The sequence below is a fragment of the Stigmatopora argus genome, chromosome 9 (genome assembly GCF_051989625.1).
Source record: "Stigmatopora argus isolate UIUO_Sarg chromosome 9, RoL_Sarg_1.0, whole genome shotgun sequence".
NCBI classification, from domain to species: domain Eukaryota; kingdom Metazoa; phylum Chordata; class Actinopteri; order Syngnathiformes; family Syngnathidae; genus Stigmatopora; species Stigmatopora argus.
In genome coordinates this window covers 7,813,200-7,831,706 of record NC_135395.1, presented here as the reverse complement: position 1 = coordinate 7,831,706, position 18,507 = coordinate 7,813,200, and the positions used below count along the sequence as shown (strand labels likewise).

The 18,507-nt window shown below is 38.6% G+C and overlaps 1 protein-coding gene across 1 annotated transcript in view; it reads right to left on the bottom strand.

Annotated features, from left to right (window-relative positions):
- The window catches only part of pcdh11 (protocadherin 11), a 117,732-nt gene that overhangs the window by 62,134 nt on the left and 37,091 nt on the right, over positions 1–18,507 (bottom strand). Inside the window, exon 4 of the mRNA XM_077609510.1 lies at positions 5,536–5,592. Within this exon, the coding sequence (XP_077465636.1) occupies positions 5,536–5,592 (57 nt within the window). The remainder of the gene's footprint in view (positions 1–5,535; positions 5,593–18,507) is intronic.

Sequence of the window (18,507 nt, the reverse complement as noted above, 5' to 3'; positions counted from 1 at the left end):
CGAAATCGTTTTTTAAAATATTTCTAAAAAGACCTATATGCCGATAATGTGTTGAAGTCAAACAAAAATGCAAATCAATTTCCACCATAAATTTGGAGCGCACAATGACTACCCATTAATAGATTGGGAGTGACGGGAGAGCCCATTCCGAGCCGAGATTTCCTGGTGGATCTGGTCTGTGGCACTGGGGTACATGCCCCCAGCCATCTGGGCTGATTTGACAAATGATTCTCCCTCAAAAGGCCTGCACGCTGATTTGTGTGGTAATTGATTGGAGGGAGGTCTTCAAATCCCTGATTGGTTTAGGTAGATATGAGAGGGAGATATTGCGTGGAGAGCGCACGCTCAGGAAAGAGGGAGAAAATACAGAGCAGGAGATCTGGGAAAAAAAACGGAGGGGATTCTAATGGCGTGTTATAGGATATGTTTTGCTTTCCGTAAGAAGCAAATGATTTTGTTACAAGCCACGTGTTGCTCTCTTGCTTATAAAGGCGCCGCCGTATCCAATTTGTTTGTGTCACCATGGAGATTGGATTTCATCATTCTAAAAGAAGAATTTGATTTGGAATGAAATACCATTGATCAATTCCAGGTGGAGGTCGATCCATTTTAGACATAAGAGCAAGGTTTATTGGTGGTGACGGAAGAATATGTTAAATGTTAAATCAGCAAGTCTTTAGGGATTGTTTAGGCCATTAAAACTTGTGGGAAGACAGAGAAAATGATGACAATTAAATTATAATAATTAAAAGGAGAATGCTGAATATGGAATATTCATGACAGATCATCAATGACATGAATGATTAAAAAATAAGGTGCTAAACATTGACTTTGTGCCATAGTTTGAATATATTTTGAGGTAATAATACTTTCTTTTTAATTTTTTTTGTGGATGTAATTTTCACAAAAAGACCTAAAATAACCAAAATAGTTATCAAATACTAATAAAAAAATGTCAATTTATGAGATAAGTTGGAGACTCTAATGACTTTAGTCAATAATAATACATAGGCAAAAAGGAGAATCATATTTTCTAATAAACTCGATTTCGACTGTCTTGCTGTACATTATGCTTTAAAGCTGTCTTTCTCATTATGATATGCACTTCTATTTCAAATGATTTTTTGTGTGTTTATTTTATAATTATTACTTGCTTAATAAACCAAACGTCATCCATCAATTCTTCTTGACGGTTGGCTATTGTTGGACTTGTAACCACTGCGGGGTCTTCAGTGTCTTTCATGCTACACGAATCACCTATGGTTTACTGCTGTGGAGGTCATTAAAATGATGCGGGTTCAAGTGTGAGCTATTCAACTAAAATGAACTGCCATCGCTAACCAGAGTTGATGGTTACCATTGGCACACGGTTTTAATTCAATCTTTAACATTTTCACACTTCAGCATGGATGATTGTGTCAGCTTGTAAAACATCAATAGAAGGAAAAAGAAAACACGAATCCCACAAGCTTTGGATAAACAGAACGATGGGGGGTCAAATGTCTGCGACTCTAGAAGCCAGTTAGAAGCTTATTACCAAGGTCTGCAGATCGCGTGGTTTCAACTAAACCAGGCGACGACAAGGGAATTTGGTACACAAAGTGCAGTTAGTATTTCATATATACATTATCTTGCAAATGATCTTTTTGCTGATTAAACAAAAGCTGGATCTGAGCTGATTTGAAGCCCAAGCATTCTTCTTAGTAGTTTAAGAAGTGGGCACAAAACAACTGAAATTAGCTCAATTTTTCAATTGTTAATTGCTTTCCAGCCAATTGCAGGGGACAAGGAGAATAATGAACACATATGTTTCGGGGATTGGACTACCCAAAGAAAACCCTTGGAGGCATAGGGACAACATGCAAACTCCACGCCAGAATCCACCAAGGAACCCTTAATCTCAGAACTGTGAGGTCGACGTGCTAACTAACCACTCTTCCACCATGCCGCCGGGATTTTCTCTATTAAACCAAATGAATCATCTTTAGGGTTTTCTTTTAAGTGGCTCTTTCTTGATTTTAAAATGATGTTTCATACGGCCTTTTCTATCTCTTACGAGTGTGTTTACATTCTATACGCCATCTATCTTCCCTGGATTATTGTACTTGTGGGGGACCAAGATCCTCACTCAACTTTCCCATTGTTGGAAAGAGGTTTGTTTTGTGGGGTAACCACATTGCTAAAAGGACATTTTGATTCACAGCTGTAATTTGTCTACAATATTTTGAAGCTGGCAAAGAATAAATAGCGGCCAGGCGCCTTTCTATCCTTAGTGCTTGAACCCCACCCCCATAACTTGCCCTTCCCATCTGTCACCTACACAAACTGTATTCTATGTTAGATGCAGAAGATGAACTCATTCATGCATGTATATATCACACAAACATTAATTGCTGCACGTGGTATGATGAAGAATAAATAAAATAAATAAATAAATGAAAAAACACATTTACTATTGCTTGCAGAAATCCTATTTGCTTTATATTTTAGAAGTTCCCAGCATGATATGAGTGTGACAGTACAGTTAATATGCAGGGGGGGGGACTATGTATGCTCTCATTATTGTGCACTACTTGCTGTTTAATGAGAAACACTTTTTTATGCCGCAGCCTTGTGAAAAACTGACACAATTTTCTACCGCCTGAAGCCTGGTGTCAGAATTATGATCTTAGCTTCACCCCTTACCCAGACTACCATACTGTAATGATGCTCTGAGGTGAGCCCACTCATCAATTATTCACAGAATCCAAGATTTTCACTCTTAATCTTCTTGCCAGCTCGAGGAGACCATTTAAGAAAACTAGCAGAGAAAATAAAAAGAACAGGGATGGGGAGAGACGGCCAAAAGAAAAAAAATAAGTACAAAAAAAAAAAAAAAAAAACTGAAGGCAGCAAGTTGCTTGGCTCGAGTGAATGAAAGAGTTTGCAGTGGGAAGACAATGCATTCAATGTGACTATAATTGAGGTTTAACAATGTGTGGGCCTTTGGGATTTTCCCTATGCAGTATATGGCCTTTAGACTACTGAAATCACTATGGAAACCAAAAGGACCCGGATGACCCACTGTGCCCACCCACTCGGACAGCCGTTAATCATCTTTGCTCAGATCCTGGCACTGTAGAATTTGGCCAATGTGTCAAGAAGCAATTATACATACCAGATCATCCTCCCCCCACTCTCCCACTCTTTTAATAATAATCACAGAGCAGCACATTTAAAAGCCCTCTCGTCATTACACTATCTTGAGGAGAGGGTGGAGGGGGTGTGCATAATATAGATGAGAAGACGTGCAAAAAGACAGAGGAGATTCCATTCAGAGAAACCATTAAAACGTGAATATTCTTTCTCATATGAATCATATCCAAACCATTTGCGCGCTCACTTAACAGCCCACCAAGTTGACTGACGGACTAAATCACCCCAGCTGGACCGTTGCAATGGCGGCACATTTTGGTTTGGTGCAAATCACAAAGACTAATGGAAGCTGACGAGGGAAAAAAAAACATCCAGAAACTCACTGCTCCACAATTAAGTAAGGCAATGAATGTATATAAACACACTAGAAAAAGGGAAAACCCTAGATTGTCATCATGTCATGAGGCTAGAGCACATGTGTCAAAGTGGCGGCCTGGGGGCCAAATCTAGCCCGCCGCATCATTTTGTGTGGCCCGGGAAAGTAAACATGAGTGCCGACTTTCTGTTTTAGGATCAAATTAAAATGAAGAGTATAGATGTATATTACATTTCCTGATTTTCCCCCTTTTAAATCAATAATTGTATTTTTTAAATCATTTTTTTCTGTGTTTTTAGTTTAAAAATCATTTTGTAAAATCTAAAAATATATTTAAAAAAAGGCTAAAATTAAAATTGTTTTAGATCTATAAAAAACTGAATATTCAGGGCTTTTAATCCAGTTCTTTTAATCCATTGATATAAAAAAATATCTAAATATTATATCTAAAATGGTCCGGCCCACATGAAATCGAGTTGACGTTAACGTGGCCCGCGAACCAACTCGACTGAGTCTGACACCCTTGCGCTAGAGGGTGAAATGAATGTCTGGGATACTTGCAATATTGCCTAAAGTGTCTAATAAACTATTGAAGAATTGCTCCATTGCTGCGTGAAGGACATGCCTTCTAATCACAACTTGATAAGTTTTTTTTTCTTCAAATGAAGGAAATGTGTCGTATTTTATTTGGATTTACTGTCGTTCCACCGTCCGCACTTGTCAAAGTCATTTCTCGGCATCGAACTGGAGTACACAGCTCTGACCAGTTGATGACAGGCTGCCAGAAAGGTTCTCTACATTGAGCTTTTTATCGAGGTCGTACGCTCCTCGCTGTCCCACCAATGCCACTCATCCAGCCGAAAAATGGACACACAGTCAATTATGACACATTTGCTGCTAAGTGAACTGAGACTGTGTGAATTTCACTGCATAACACATTATCGCAATGACTGAGAAGCAGAAAAGGAAAGTTGCCTCCATAGAATTGACGTCAAACACGTGTACTGATGCACAAATTGCACCAATTGAGAAAGTTAACATTGAATAAATATCCAGAAATTCTTAAAGTTAACTAGACACTGAATTTTTTAGGACCTGCTCTAACTGAATAAGTACTGTTTTTCTTCCAACTCTGTCTAATCAGTCAAGTAAAAAAAATGATTGACTGATTGTGGTATCCTTTAAAAATATATGTATACCTGCATTGCAAGGGTGTCAGACTCGGGTTGGTTCGCGGGCCGTTTTAACGTCAAATGGATTAAAATAACTGGATTAAAAGCCCTGAATATTTCATTTTTTTATAGATCTAAAACAATGTTTATTTTAGCTTTTTTCATATATATATTTTTAGATTTTACAAAATGATTTTTGAACTAAAAACACAGAAAATGGATTAAAAAATTACAATTATTGATTTAAAAGGGGGAAAATCAGGAAATTTAATATACATCTATACACTTCATTTTAATTTGATCCTAACAGAAAAACGGCACTCATGATTTACTTTCCCGGGCCACACAAAATGATGCGGCGGGCCAGATTTGGCCCCCGGGCCGCCACTTTGACACATGTGGTCTAATCAGTCATGTAAAAAAAAAATATTGACTGATTGTGGTATCTTTTAAAAAATATACCTGTATTGTTTCTAAAACTTGAAGTGTGTAATTGGAATCAATTCATCTTGATTATACATGTATAATATAATTAATTTAGTTAGTATTTTGTCCATAGAAGTAGTTGCAATTGCAGCAGTGAATGCCAAATAGGGATAAAAGCCACAGCATATTCCAGGAACAAAACCAGAAGCCTAAGTCCAGAACAGCATGGTTTAAGGAAGACCCAAAATACTTTGCGAAATCCTCCAACTTCCAAGCCTCTGCTAAAGGACCCAAGCTTAAGAATGACAGGTACCACCTAAGAAGGGGTCTCCTAAGAGATGCATATAGCCCCACTAAATACTCTTTCTAAACTGATACAGTTATTATTTTCCTAAATCCAGTGTCTGAAAGTATTGTAGGTCTTACCTTGTGAGGACAAATGGGTGGTGAGATAAAAGACCTCTCTGGCGTCTGGATCACATTCTACAAGAAAAACACATTATCACGGGCTTGTTTCATTGGAGGTTATTTCCCTGTAAATCCTCAATGATAGAAATAGCAGCTTATTTTCCATCTGCAAGGGCGCATTGGGAAATATTTTAGTAGCTTTAAAGCAACTGAATAAACAAGCATGTGCCAGTTTAGCGCTAATCCAAGACCCGCAGTTTACGCCGAGGGTCATTTTAAATCTTTATCATGTCCATTTCTATCACACATTTTCTGAATAGGGATAATGGTTTTGTCTTGCTTTCTAGTCTAAACCTTTATTCCAATCCCTCCACCATTATTAAAAATCCTGCTTTGTGGGACGTGTATTTTCCACAAAGGCTTCTTTTAGGTTGAACGATGATCACATTGTTAATACGCAAAAACGTAGTATTCATACAAGAAAACACTGATAACAAGCAGACATGAGGTATGTCAACACGCCAACAACAGATGGTCCCGCTGCTTGTGATTATGCAAAGATCCAAATTATTTGCATACTCATAGTTCCAACGGTGAAGAAAAAAAAACACAAACGGAAGCGGTGGAGTGTTTTGATCTGACCTTAGTGTGAGATAAGCTGCACAAATGTTTGAGTAGAGGCCAGGAGGGAAGTTCAGGCAGGCCGGGCCGGGCCCACCAAGGAGCTGTGAACCATGTCCTGGGAAGACCCTGTTGTTTTCAAAGCAGGTGCTTTCAATTATGCCCTCATATCCAAGCAGGCAGCTGGGGCATGTTTAATGGTGCCCTGCCCAGTACGGTATCACCGGGACAGATGTGACAGTCAACTTTAGACTCTTAACATCTATATTTAATTGTACGGGAGGAAAATACCTCATTGGCCGATCAAACCAAGTAAGAACTAAAATAAAAAAATTAAAAAAACAGGCTGCCACTTGCAGCATGAACACTACGCTCGTGAAATATAAATGAAAAAAAATGGGTCTAGCTGGGACAATGAATTTAGTCGACAAAATTTTCCCTCCAGATTCAGTAGGCCATGTAACCATGATACTATCTAATTGATGTGACATGTAAACATGAGTTATTTTCTTTAGGGATAGAGGCAAGAAATGGTTCCTATGTATGTTGGAATATACACAGACAAACCTGCACAGAAAGATTCATCTCCACAAAGAATGTCCTTCATTTCCCCCCCAAAAAATCCTTAGAAACGGTGCAGTAAACCAACAACTGTTCCCATTTTCACTATCACCGGGACCACCCACCTGCGTACAAAACCACCGTGATCCGCCACAAAAGCTCTGTGCCAACAAAAATGAACATTAGATGGTCACCAAATAAGTCAAAGTCAAGCTGCTAATCCTACAGAGAACAAATATTTTCCATCTCATTAGCTTTGGCACCCTCTTAATGAACTACTAAAAGGGCAATGTGACCACAGAAAATGAACACAGAACTTGTTTTGGGGAGAATTGGACTTTAAAACCGACAAAAAAAAGAAAATAGGGCACCATGTAATAAGGAAAACTATATTATGCACAGTAAATCAGTCAACATTTAACATGTTTTTTGAGGGGGTTGAATTCAGATCATATAAAGCAAGAGTGTCAAACTCTGGTTTGTTCGCGGGCCGCAAAATCATCAACTCAATTTCATGTGGGCCAGACCATTTTAGATATAATATTTCGATTTTTTTTAAATGAATAAGAACTGGATCAAAAGCCCTAAATATTCAGTTTTTTTATAGATATAAAACTGTTTATTTGAACTTTTTTTCTTAAAGGAAAACATCTAATAATCATTTGTTTTTCATTTCAAATAGATTTTTTTAAATGATATTCAATATTAAAGTGGAAACCGAAAACATTTTTTAGATTTTACAAAATGCTTTTTGACCTAAAAACACCAAAACAAAAAAACATTGATAAAAAAATGCAATTATTGATTTAAAAAGGGGAAAATCATGAAATATAATATACATCTATAATCTTCATTTGAATTTGATTCTAAAACAGAAAGTTGGCACCCATGATTTACTTACTCAGGCCGCACAAAATGACACGGCCGGCCAGATTTGGCCCCCGGGCCGCCACTTTTACACCTGTGATATAAAGTATAACATCTTATTTTTGGGCACTTTTTTAGCATTCCCTAAAGTCTAATTTTCCGACGTTTACCGATTCTCTTTTCAAGACCAAATTCTGTACTCTTCGAATGATCCCCTATAAAGGTCAGCTAATGTATTGCCAGGATTGCGTGGCAACTGCAATTTGACTACAGCTGACAGTGTGAGTCACATTGAGTTTACATCACAGCTAGGCTTCTGATTGGTGCTTTCAGATTGAGCCCCACCTCTAGCATTAATTTGGAAATACAGCCCACACCACAGAAGACAAGCCTGACATGCCATGTACAGTGTCTTGTACACGGCGAACGTCAGACTAGCGAAATAGTTTCCTGTCAGTCACGGGACAAATATAGCAAGAGACAACAATTTGCACTCACATCATGGCTTGGAGGGAACGGAATACACATTTCCTGCACCAAATATAGGGAAATCATACTACAATAAAAGTCACAATCTTCTGTATACATGAATTCAACATGCCAACCTTCCCAATAAGTCCCACAAAAATACATATAGAAAATATTCAATTCTAAGGGGACAGGGATTTGAGGCCTATTTGCGTTTTTGTGCCATCAACACAAGATCCTCCAGCACCCAATATAAGGATGTCATATATATATACACGCCTGTCATTCCTAAAACAATCCAGTCTACTTTTTGGTCATTTGCAGTAGCAATATACTATTAGGTACTGCATAGTGGCCCACAAGCTGTACAATCCTCCATTTCTAATAACATGTGCTTTCATTAGATTTAAAAGAGCAATGTAGTTCAAGGATTATCAAATGCCCTTGATCGAGTATTTTTTTTCGACAATACACACTACTAAATCCGCTGTGTGTCTAGATTTTGACAAAACTAAATGCATAGGGTAAAAAAAATAAAAAAGGTATGCATTATAAAAATGAAGGCGATCAGACTTGTAGTATAATACATAGAGGTAAATCCACCCAAGTACAAATCAATTTTTATATCACAAATACGTTGTAAAATGTGCTTTTGTCTGTTTTGTGACATAAAAACATTCTTTTTTTTTACATTAATGGTACATTTTGGCACACGTTTCAGCCATCTGGAGTCTGCCTTACTATTTCAGTATTGGAAACAATGTGATGTTTCCCTTGAAATAAATAATAATGATAAAAAACAAACAAACATCAACAAGGCTATGAATATTTGAACCCCCCAACCCCATCCGATTTCGTGACTAAACTCTTTCCCCCCAACCCCCATGGCACCCTGCTGCAGTTCATTAGAAATCTCTGAGCCTGCGGCTATTTTGCAGGGTTTCAATCCCTGCATTATTATTTATCTGCTTGCCTTGGACATGCAATCAAAGCGACACGCAATATGCGCAACACAAACTGCAAAGATACATCTTTTCCATCATACCAAGACTAAAATCATATAACAGTGAGCCAGTATATCCATAGCACAAACCACTCTTCCAAAAAAAACCCTCTACTTTATCCTTGGTGTACTATCACCTCCAATTAATGTCATCGCCAGGACCAAAATGAGACAAAACAGTAATTTTGATGCTGCTTCAATCAGCCCAAAATTTCAAAGCGAATGTCTCCGAAACCTTGGACCATTATACCGCGTGCTTAGTCAGAATAAAAGCCCTTCCAAAACTGATTGAATACCATTTTAATGGGTAAAAACCTTTCTTACAGTCTACCTGACACGTTATTGATAGTCCGTGTCAGTCAAGCGAAAAGAACATAAGGACAGCTGACAAGACATAAGTCGAGCGCCTTCCATCTTCTTCCCTGCTTGGCATGTTTATATTGTGAGTGAGCAGAGTGCAACACGGTGCATATGCATACACGACGACAGAGGCTCAGAAAAGCAGCGCCTCGGGGAAGCTGCGCCAATAGTACGGGCACTTTGAAACGTTGCCAGGGTGGGCCTCATTTGCAATGCGATTTGATAACGAGAGTAGAGCTCTCCATCACTTCAAACCAAATTTTTAGTGCAAGCAGCCAGTCAGGCTTCGGAGTTGGTTGAGAAAAGGATTTGGGAGGGGAACATCCAGCATCCTGACGGAACGCTTCTGGTGCGGCTTGTTCGTAGACTTTGCGCTAAACCAGTGCCATGTCATGATTGCTTTGGCAGTGAAAGAAGGTCTAAATTACATGAGAGGGAGTTTGGGAGTCACATGGGAGCTTGACTTTGAGTGACAAGCCAGCAACCCGTTGGCAAAACAATGCAATTACAACTTGCCAAGGTAGAATAACTTTTTAAATATAATTTGAACACCTTCAGAATACGTCGGTATTCAATGACCAAGTTTGGTATTGTGTGCAGCTATAAGTTTACTTTTGTCCAAAAAATAACATTGTAGATTTCTCCATTGCTTCATTTATTGTTATTCATAAAGCATGTTTCGTGTTGCCTTTGGGTGATGGCTGACTATTTTTCAATTTTATCTACAACCGGACAATTCACAACAGGCAGAGAATCAACAGTCAGAAGGAAAACAGGAGATTAAGTAGGCCCTGTTTGTTTTTTTTGTTTTTTTCTTTTAATTCTTAAGAGCTTTTGCTGCATTGGATTGTTTTGACAAGTGCACAATTGCAGTGGATTACCAAGAATGGGATTCCATACCACATGGTTGTATAATCTAAAATATGTCAAGGAAGTTAGATTTTTTTTGTAAACATCTGTTACATTTCTTTTTTTATAGAAATAGATTATTTGTGAGAGAATTGTGATTTATACCGTAACTTTGTACATTGTCCACCCTGGGAAATGTATCAGTGTTGTTTCCTTAAGGAAAAAATAAAATAAAAACATGATATATTTACTATATATCAAGTTTATTCTCCTATTTTGTGTAGTAATAGACATCAGATGTGGTGTGATTTTGTGTGTGTGTGTGTGTGTGTGAGACCAACACTTACGACTATATATTGAGTACAAGTACACCAATTATGGCATCCATTGTCATATAAGTTCAATTGCCAAGTGTATCTTTGGTCTAGCTAGTGTTTTAAAGTTAAGAAAAAAAAATCAAAGTCCCCTTTAAGATGAAAACCGATGAGATATTTGCGTGTATTTTGCTCCCAAGCCTCCATATTGAGGCCACAAGAAAACATATTTCAAGCTGAAAATCTCTCTAATCCATTCATAAATTCTGGGTGACGTTCTAAAGTAAATAGTTTGGCTTTGTCTGGATGAAAGCTCGCTTGCCTTGCCTCATTTTAGTGTCTTTGGGTTCAGGCCAATTCACTCCACGGGAGACGAACTTGTACTCTTGACCATATAACGTGGCAACAATTTGTCACAAGCCGGAATGCGTTTCGCTCTTCAAAGTATATTTCTTGGCCCGCTCTCGTCACTCACTCCCTCGGACCAATTTGTCGTTCTAAGCCTAGCCGCGCTGCTGCCAGTGCCTGGATGATAGCGGTGGGCCTCTCTGATCCAGGCGGTGGCAAGAGAGCAGGCCAAGTGTTACACGAGCCACCCTGGGACAGCCGGCAGGGACTCGCGCCGGCCGATGAATGCCTACATGGCAGGCGACCACTGGCAAGGCGCTCTCTTTCAATTTGACACAGAAAAACAGCTCATCTGCTGTCTGGGGACATTTGTTTTTAGTTTGTGCATTGCACGGATGGCAAAGACGCCTTTTCGTAGCCAGGTCAAGACAGTAATGAGGTCCCTATGCGTAAAATTAAGCTACACAGGAGTTGGGGTTGACATTCTTCGCCAACGGAAATCAAATCTATGTCACTGTACAAGGCCAAGTGACGTGGTTGGTGGATTTAGTGGTGCTGTCAGAACTGGCAACAATTGGAAATGTCGAAATGAAGTATAATGCGCGTTTTGGTATTTGTTTTCTTTCATTCTTATGACGTGGGCATCTTTATATTTTGACCCTGGGAACAGTTACATTGGATGAAAAATCTAGACAGACCAACAAGAATAAAGTGTGTCACACACAAGACAAAGCCTTGTTGAATGTTTTTTTTCCTCCTGTCTGTAAAGCTATTCATGTTTCTGTCTCTTAAACACATGTTTTTCTTGTTTCTTTCAATGTTTCCATTTACAAAACAATTGGTCTAAAAGCACTAAACGTTACAAGCAGAAAAAAAAGCTACAATAAACAATTCTAATGATGGCAGGGACATTAAAATTGAATGTATTTGCTTGAGGAAAAAAAAAGTATCGGGACAGAAACTAGGTTAAAATAACAACAAGCAACGTTATCCATGTGTTGTTGAGTTTTATCTTTGTCCTTGAAATGCCCACTCTGTCAGTGAAAGTAGAAATTAAATACATGGACAGAAAAAAGGAACCTGAAGGTGGTATAATAGACCTTGAAGAGTAATTCAGTTGTCCTCAAAAGGTTGTACTTCTCCCTTTTCAAACCTGTGTCTCTAACATGGTGTTTATTGGAACTTCAACCTTTTGGTATCATGTTTATTTTCCACAAGAAATACGGACTCTGGTGCCTAACACAATTCCTAAAGGGTGATTTAATGCTACCTAAAAGCCAAACAAGTAAAGGAACACAAATATACAAAGGCTTGCCAGACAGCTTCTTAGTATATTTATTGAAAATAAATAAAAGCTTTGATGCTATTATAGTGTTGAGTTTGTTAGCAAAAGCCAACCAATTTACCTGTATTTTTTCGCTCTGACTCGGTGAGTAAATCATTTAGTCTTTTTAAAAATAGATCACATCCACATTGTTATTGCTTTTCACGGCTAGGCCAACTGCAATTAGAATATGCCATGACCAGATTGTCTGCACTTCATTTCTTGCAGAATATGTCTGTAACTTGCGTTTTGGTAATACGAACGTGAAATTGGATAATGTATGCTAATTATCCTGTGTTTGAGAAATTACAGATACGACACTTTGATGAGCCGTCTAATCAGCTCCATGTAGAGGCACTTGAAATCAACCTTTTAGACCTTTTGTTTTTTTTATACGCCAACACCTTTTACAAACGTGATCAGGCATTAACTACAGTAAGTGTTTAAATGAAATGTTCTCATGAATTGCTACATGCTGAAGATGGCACCCGACAATCAACCTTCTTGTTACCGACACCTTTGATTGCCTAAAATTGGCAACAGTTAAGGCCTGGTTTTGTGAGATAATATAAAGTAGATGCTTAAATTGTGTGTTAAATAATGAACAGAATGCATTCGCTGTCAGCATTGTGTGTTAAAGTTGTCTTTAATCATATTAGAGTGATCGTTTTTATAGGATAATTTTGGGAGAATGGGCTGGAATTGACCAATTGCGCCTAATTTTCAGCCAGCAATGGAATAGCCGAGAAAGGCATGTTGTTACCTAGTACCAGACAAGCTTCGATAGGAGTCAGAAAATGTAGGTCAGGCTGTAGTAGCTCGCCGAACGCCTTCGCCAAGCTCTTCTTTTAGAGGACTATACCCATCTCGGCGAGCCGCAATAACATTTTAACGGTCTGACTGTGTGATTTATGGTTTGATTGGAAATGAACATGGAAAGCTCCAATTAGTTTCCTTGTATTGGCCTGATTAACATGTGTGACTGCTCCTTGAGCACTGATGGCAGGGACATCGACGATTAAGTCCTGAGCCCAATCGAAGCAGCTGTACTCCAGGGCTCCCTGTGGCGTTGCTTGTGCCAGCCATGTGTTTCAAACCAAGAGCAAAGCGGAGAGGCTCCTACCAAACCTCGCAGTCAGGGGACTTGCAGCCACACATGGACTGGACAAGCTGGCAAAATGGGATTCTAGTCATTCAATTCTTTTTCCCAGTGAGAGAAAGAGTGAGTGATAGAAAGAGAATTTGTCAGCTTGCTATGTGTGCGTTAAACCTCAAAATAGTGTTTTTTGTTCCAGGGACAAGCATGACTTGTCAGTGTATTGAATGCCATTGCCCATCACAGTAAAATAAGAGGCTAAATCAGGCTAAGGACATACATTCATGTTAAATACTGTCTTTTAAAAAGTCTTATTTTACATTGATAATGCAGTTTTTTTCCAGTTTTAGACGAACTATCAGTTAATGCTGGGTCAAAGTGACATTTTATCCTTTATATGATTATAATCATTTAATATGACTACATGTTTTCTGTACCATTTATCTTTATGAGAGTTGCAGGGGTGCTGGAGCCTATCCTAGTTTTATTAGGGTTCATAGACCACTTATTTTGCAGTCCTTGTGATTGCTGTGTATTTCTGCTGCCTTATTTTTAAGGGAAACATGCATGTTTTATTAAAAGTAAACGGTATAATATTCAATTATGAAATTTTAAAGTGCAATATACAAAAGAAAATATAGAATGCCATATGGTAATAAAATAATAAAGAATATGGAGTTAAAACATGTTAAAAATGTTATTAAAATTTTACAGAATGAGACGTCTTCAAGCCACATTAAAACAAATACAATGAATATATAAATGACCAATAAAAATATTGGCTAAAAAAAAATTCATGCCTCACAGTTGTTTCCTACATATTAAAAAATAACCAATAAACAAGTGTGACATCACGGCAAGAATGTGACCTTGAGCAAGTAAACGCTGTGCCATTTTAGCAACTATGGTGAATACAGTGTAATATTCACCATATGTCATCTGAGAATTTGCGCCACGAGTGCAAACACAAGCACGACTATTTAAAAGGTTGTGTCCAAATGCATTTCATGAGCACATATACATGTTTTACAGCACCGTGCTGTAAATGTCTGAATGCAAGGCCAAAACCACGGTGAGCTGTCAAACAAAAGTGCGTGCATGGCCTTGTAAACAACTAATAGACCTGTCATGGGTGGAGGCAGAGGTTGCGACCATGGAACGGCTGGGATGTCTGATTCTCAGCCAGCATTACCGCCATCTTTGGCTAAGGCTTTATAGATCAGAACAAAAGGAGCAGTAAGACTTTATCAGAGGCAACACTATGAAACACATGATGGGATCAGAACCCAAAGGTCAGTCGCAGCTGTGAGCTGTCATGTTGTCCGCTCTGTTTGCTCACTGCTGGTGCCATTGGACACAACACATATCTTATCTTGAATATAAACTCAGGAGGACAGTTCATTTTGTACAACTGCATAATGCATTTAGATTTATATGCTGCCTCCATATGGTGTCGAAAATTGCAAGCTAACGCCCCCTCAAGTTGTATTTTCTACTGGACGATTGGAATTAATTTTGATACCTCAGACAACTGTTTCGGCTTTCAAAATGGCGGAAAATGAAAGAATTGTTAACAGGAAGGGTGTTTTTGTATTTTTTAATTATCCTCAAGTTGCCTTGTTTTTTTTATGCCTGCATATTGTTCACAATTATCAATTTTTATAGTGAAACGGACAACTAATAAACTATGCCTCACCATTGTTTTTTGTACTATTTTTTTTTAAATTCCCCCAATATCGTGTACATCAAGGGTGTCAGACTCGGGTTGGTTCGCGGGGCGCTTTAACGTCAACTTGATTTCACGTGGGCCGGACCATTTTAGATATAATATTTAGATTTCTTTTTTTATAAATGGATTAAAAGAACTGGATTAAAAGACCTGAATATTCAGTTTTTTTATAGATCTAAAACAATGTTTATTTTAGCTTTTTTTTATATATTTTTAGATTTTACAAAAATAATTTTTGAACTAAAAACACAGAAAAAATGGATTTAAAAATTACAATTATTGATTCAAAAGGGGGAAAATCAGGAAATTTAATATACATCTATACTCTTCATTTTAATTTGATCCTAAAACAGAAAGTCGGCCCTTATGATTTACTTTCCCGGGCCACACAAAACAATGCGGCGGTCCAGATTTGGCCCCCAGACCGCCACTTTGACACACATGATGTACATAGTTTAAAAAAAATTGTAAGCAACCTTAACAATGTAAACATACAAGTTGTATATACCAAAATATTTTGCCCAACACAACAGACCAAAACTATGACAACAAAAGCACATGAAAAGGACATATTATAAATTAGCACGTGGTTAGACCAGAGCACTTGAAAAAAATATTAATTCAAAGACGAGTTAAAGCGGTGTTAATTGAACTGCATTTCTCATATGGTGGTTCTTGGGGGATGTCTTTTGCATATATTGGTAACCTTCCCCACTGTACCATTACTTGTTTTCTACAGGGCTTGGTTTATCAGAAAAAAAAATCCCTAATCCCTCACAAAACAATAATAATGTAATCCGTATTCCCAGATGGAAATATTTAAGACTTTTTTGGGGGGTCACAGCAGAGGTTCTATTGGATAAAGAGAGCCTTGGGGAATGATTTGAAGGCACAGCAATTAAAATAAGACACGGTGGCCAATTTTTCCCACCATGCTAATCTTCTCTGATACAGATGTAGCAGCATTGTTTTCCATTGTTGCGGATCTAATCAGTGTGTGTATTGGTAAACGAGTCTCCCAGAGCAATTCTTAAAAGAAAAAAAAACTATATATTGTTATAAATACTGTTCGTGAAAACACAATTTAACCAGTGAAATGTCTAGTACGAGTTAAGAATGCAAGAAGGGTTGCAACAGATGCTATTCACGAGAGCGGAAATTCAGCATACATGAAAGAATATAAAGGTTTTCTTTCAAAAAGCCTGCCATATTATCCTCAAACAATATTGAAAACTACATACACACACACATCTCTACGCATTGAAAAATGGCTTAACATTGGCAACCATTCATGTTCGTAATTAATAGTGAATAATCCACTTGCAGTATCTTCAAGACTGTCATCTTGCTGTCAGCGGGCAGGCATGTATATTGTTATGTTAATGAAGAAAAAAACAGAGTAAAAGAAAGAAAAAAATGCACATATTATGGATATGAAGCATTTGTGCATTCTTTCATCTGAAAATGTCAACGTTTCCTTTCTAGTACTTTGATGTTGTCTTCTCATGAAAGCAGGCATAGTAGTTTCTCACTGCATGAGGTGGTTCTAAAAACCCGGTGCTCCCTGGGTGTCACCTCTTACTTGTCGCAAAAGTACATTGGCATACTTTTCTGAGCCGAGCACTGAAGGAGGAATTTTGCCAAATGATCCTCCCTTTTATCCTCTTTCCCTCTCCCTACCTTGGACTCTGACTTTCTCCCTCCTCTCATTACCTCGCCTTCCTCTCGGAGCCCAGTGGACTTGCATACTCCTTTCCCCACCCGCCTTGGGTACAATTTATCTTTTCCTCCTTCTTTTGCACTTGCTCCATCTGTCAGTTACCGCCATTCTCCATGCCCTCGCTCAACCAATCATTTACCTTTTTTTTTTTTTTTTCCATCCCCGGCCATTTCAGCCGTCCTCGCTCTTCACCTGCCACTCGGTTCTGCCCGTTGTGTGGCACATGGCACTTCTCTATCTGGGCTGCGACTTAATTGTCTCCTGCCTTCACCTCGCGCACCAGAGTGACAAAAACCCGGTGGAAATGGGGCCCAGGGGTCCCTTGCTGTTGCACACATACACACTGGGACGTCGTACTTAACCCAGAGGGGACCGCTTCACCCTTGAAGTGGAGGGTCGCTGTGGAAGGTTTACTGCACGAGTCAGGAGAGGTTCTTGGTGGGGGGGCTTCGCAATGGTGCACTGGAGTGCTCATTACGGCACCGTGGGCGCTATCCTGCGGGGAATCATCACCACGGCTATGGAGCTCATTACACGGGGCGGCTACGGCGTCAGAGACGTGCCGTAAGAAAAAGGAGGGCCGGCCAAATTACCGTTAATCAGAGGCACCTGTAGACCGCCGCAACCTCCCTCCCCATTACCTTCAGCGAAGCCCCCCACCTTCGGCAAAGCACGCGTTACTCCTTGCTGCTATAATTATTGCAATTGCCTCACTTGACTTTCATTCCAACACGTAGCGTTGCGCAGCTTGCCTTCTAATGAGACACCCAAAGCTATGATATGGAGGTGTTATTTATTTATCTAATTATTCATTCTGCACAGCACGTGTAATGTCAATTATTTAGATTTGCACGTTAGCAGGGCATGCTTTGCAGAGTTCTCCCCAACTGCGCTTATCAACATTCATCTCTCATTGCGGTCCTCATCGCGGCGGCTAGAGAGTTAATTAGGTTGGAGTGTGATGTACACACAATTAACAGGACGTAGTTCCAATCAAACTGTCTTTTAATATGCAATGATAGAAATAAAATAGTTTTCCTCCTATATGAACATGACTTTATTTCATCTCGGCAACAAGTTTACGTAGCTCTTTGGATCTGAATCTCCTTTGACTCCATCCGAGATTTTAAACGTGGAAACGGTTAGCTTGCCTGTTACGAGTTCCTTATGCATTCACACATTTTTATTGGACGCATATCTGTCAATGCTTTTCCTGTATTTTATACTTTTTTATCATATCGAATTGTCTACGCCCGGGGTTTCAAACCCAGTTTGGTTGGCGGGCCACATTCATGATGACCAGATCTCATGTGGGCCGGACCATTTTAGATATAATATAGATTTTTAAAAATAGAAATGGATTAAAAGAACTGGATTAAAAGCTCTGAATATTCAGTTTTTTATAGATCTAAAACAATGTTTATTTTAGCTTTTTTAATTTTTAGATTTTACAAAATGATTTTTGAACTAAAAACACAGAAAAAAATTGATTACAAAATTACAATTATTGATTTAAAAGGGGGAAAATCACGAAATTTAATATACATATGTACTCTTCATTTTAATTTGATCCTAAAACAGAAAGTCGGCACTCATGATCTACTTTCCTGGGCCACACAAAATGAAGCGGCGGGCCAGATTTGGCCCCCGGGCCGCCACTTTGACATGTGGTGTACGCTGTATAACAACTTTTGTATGGGATTTTTTAAAGTACACTTTTTTTAAAAAAC